General features: G+C 41.7%; 1 protein-coding gene across 1 annotated transcript; it reads left to right on the top strand.

Annotated features, from left to right (window-relative positions):
* The first annotated feature begins 502 nt into the window (after nt 1–502).
* LOC107060730 (uncharacterized) lies at nt 503–1055 on the top strand. The gene is made up of 2 exons (XM_015308964.1): nt 503–587; nt 634–1055. Exons 1-2 carry the CDS (start codon nt 503–505, stop codon nt 1053–1055), a joined length of 507 nt encoding a protein of 168 aa, XP_015164450.1.
* The last annotated feature ends 1757 nt before the right edge of the window (nt 1056–2812 follow it).

Below are 2812 nucleotides of genomic sequence, written 5' to 3'. Positions count from 1 at the left end.
TTCGGCGAAGCGCCGACTGCTCCTTTCATCGCCTTTTTGATCCTCTTCCTTCAGGGCTTCGCATACTGGAACAAAGGGCGAAGTCTGTCCTTTCGGTGAATCACCAAAGGTTCTTGGCAATGCTCATGCTTCAACTTCTTCGTTCTTTTCAGCCTTTTTGTTCCTTTGTGCGCCTAAGTGGCCATGCTTCCACTAAAACTTCAAATACTTGAAACTTAAGAGTTTTCATGAGATATTGAGACAAAATAAGCATTCGAGGATGGTATTTCTATCAAAATAAAGCATTAAATGAGTCCAATTTGTGGACTCATCAATCTTCTCAAGGTTCGGCACACCCAGATCTATCATCAATGATAGTGGGTCTTATTTCTGCAATAAGGTGTTCAGTTCTCTTCTGGCTAAATATGGAGTTAAACAACACAAGGTAGCAACACCTTATCACCCATAGACCAGTGGCCAAGTGGAGGTCTCCAACAGAGAAATTAAAGCAATTCTGGCTAAAATGGTGAATGCCAACAGGACAGATTGGGCACAGAAGTTAGATGATGCTCTATGGGCATATCAGACAGCTTTCAAAATGCCTATTGGTACATCCATACCAATTGGTGTTTGGAAAGGCATGTCATTTTCCAGTTGAGCTTGAGCATAAAGCACTCGGGGATTTGAAGAAGCTGAACCTTAGTTGGAGCGAAACTGCAAACCTGAGGTTGGATCAGATCAATGAGATGGATGAGTTCTGTGTGGGAGCCTATGAGAGGTGTGCACTGTATAAGGAGAGGATGAAACTATATCATGACAGGCATATTGAGAAAAGAAGATTCACTCCTCGTGACTTGGTGTTACTTTTCAACTCCAGACTTCGTCTGTTTCTGGGAATGTTGAGATCCAAATGGTCTGGACCTTTTAAGGTAACACAAGTGTTTCAGTCAGGTGCTATTGAGCTGGAAAATGATAAGGGCGAGAGGTTTAAATCCAATGGCCAGCTAATCAAGGAATACTTGAGTGTTCCAGAGGATGTGAAGATTGTGGAGGAATTTAAACTTGATGAAGTCTGAGTAATCAAGTAACCTGCGTCGCGCCGCGACGTTTAATTGTGCGCTGCTTGGGAAGCAACCCAAGAGGTAATTGTAGTAGGTATTTTTCCTTTATCTTTATTTTTCTTTGTTTTTATAGAGTCACTGGGTGTTGATGTGTGCACGAGAAAATGGGTTAAAAAGTGTAGGAATTGGGTGCAGACTGCTCTTCACGGGCAGTCTCACGGATCGTGGTGACCTTCACGGGCACTTTCGCAGTCCGTCAATCTTAGCACCAACCTAAAAGTGCTACTATAATTTGCAAGAAAAAGGTTAATGGAAGGGTTCATGGTCCGCCATGAAGTGTACGGACCGTCTAGCCTCTCGTGAACCACATGTAAATCTTTTTCTCCCAAGTTAGGTTCATGAGCCACTATATGGACCGTGGTGATCTTCACGGGCACTTTCACGGTCCGTCGTCCACAACCCACTCTTACCAATACCCGACCCGATCCGCGATGGCACCAAAATTAAAATAATCATATATATGATTTCTAAAGCGCCAAAGGTTGGGGTTTTTCTCTTATTCTCCTCCATAACGGTTACTAAAGAATTTTAAGCAGTTTCTATCCCCATTAATTCGTAGTTCCTTAAAGAATCAAAACCCTAAGTCCTAAGTTGATCAAGTCTTTCAAGTAAATTTCATCTTCTTCTCTGTGGGCGAAACTATCCATTATTTCCAAGTAAGTCACTTCATAGTTTGTTGCAAGTTCGATCTTGTCTAAAACAAGTTAGATTTACTTCGCATTAATTGAGATTAGCATGCTATTGTGATGATTAATCTTAGTTGATATTAAATTGTTGTGGGTTAGTTTAAATTGCATAAAGTTGAGTTTTCTTGAATGTGGGAATGATCATATTAGGTCATAATTTTTTGCTAAATGTGTTCGTCTAAATTGGTTCTAAATTGATGAGGGTTAGTTGAATTGATGGGAACAAGATGACTTAAACAATGGCCAAGTGTAAGACCACGATAGGTTTTACGGACCGTGGAAGCTACCAAGAGCCGTGAAATTAATCGTGGACCACACTTGCATTCCTTCCACCCATCAGGTAAGTTCACGACCAGTATCATGGACCGTGGTTCAATCCACGGGCCGTCTACCTATCCATGAACATTATTTGGTCAACCTTCTACTGCACACTGAGTCTGTGTTAAATCCACAAAGGGTTTAATGAACCGTGGTACCTACCACGACCCGTAAAAGATTTCGTAGAGTGTACTTGATTTGTAAAATATTAGTTTTTCTGTAATTTTATTTCTGTCGTCTTTTGATTTCGCAGCCCTTCCCAATGATAGATTGGGTGACAACATTCTTAAGGCAAGGCGTCATGATGAAATTACACAGGGGAAGTCTGAGTACCAGATAGTGTGTCATTTTACTGAGTTGTGTACTAATGAGTGTTCTGTTTCTCAGGTACGATGCCTCCTCGAAGAAAGAATGAAACCAAACCTCCCCCCCCCACGACTTCTCAATCAAAGGGTCATGAAGACTACGAAGCTAGTAGTTTGGAGGTGCAAATAAATGTCACACCTAAAGATCACTCACCTCGGGCTACTAGAGCACAGACTAAGAGGGCCATTCTATAGGACACTCCTCCCAAGAGGGAGAAAGTCGTTTCGATAGTAGTAAAGCATCGGGTAGTGAATCTAATGCTGGTTCAGGTAGCCAATAATTCGAGGGGCAGTGTAGAGTAAGGAAGATTGTAACGACTCGGAAAAATGATAGGTTAAGCAA

Source organism: Solanum tuberosum, unplaced genomic scaffold (genome assembly GCF_000226075.1).
Source record: "Solanum tuberosum cultivar DM 1-3 516 R44 unplaced genomic scaffold, SolTub_3.0 scf00094, whole genome shotgun sequence".
Classification (NCBI taxonomy): domain Eukaryota; kingdom Viridiplantae; phylum Streptophyta; class Magnoliopsida; order Solanales; family Solanaceae; genus Solanum; species Solanum tuberosum.
Note: the sequence above shows the minus strand (reverse complement) of the source record. Positions and strands in the feature narration are given on the sequence as shown.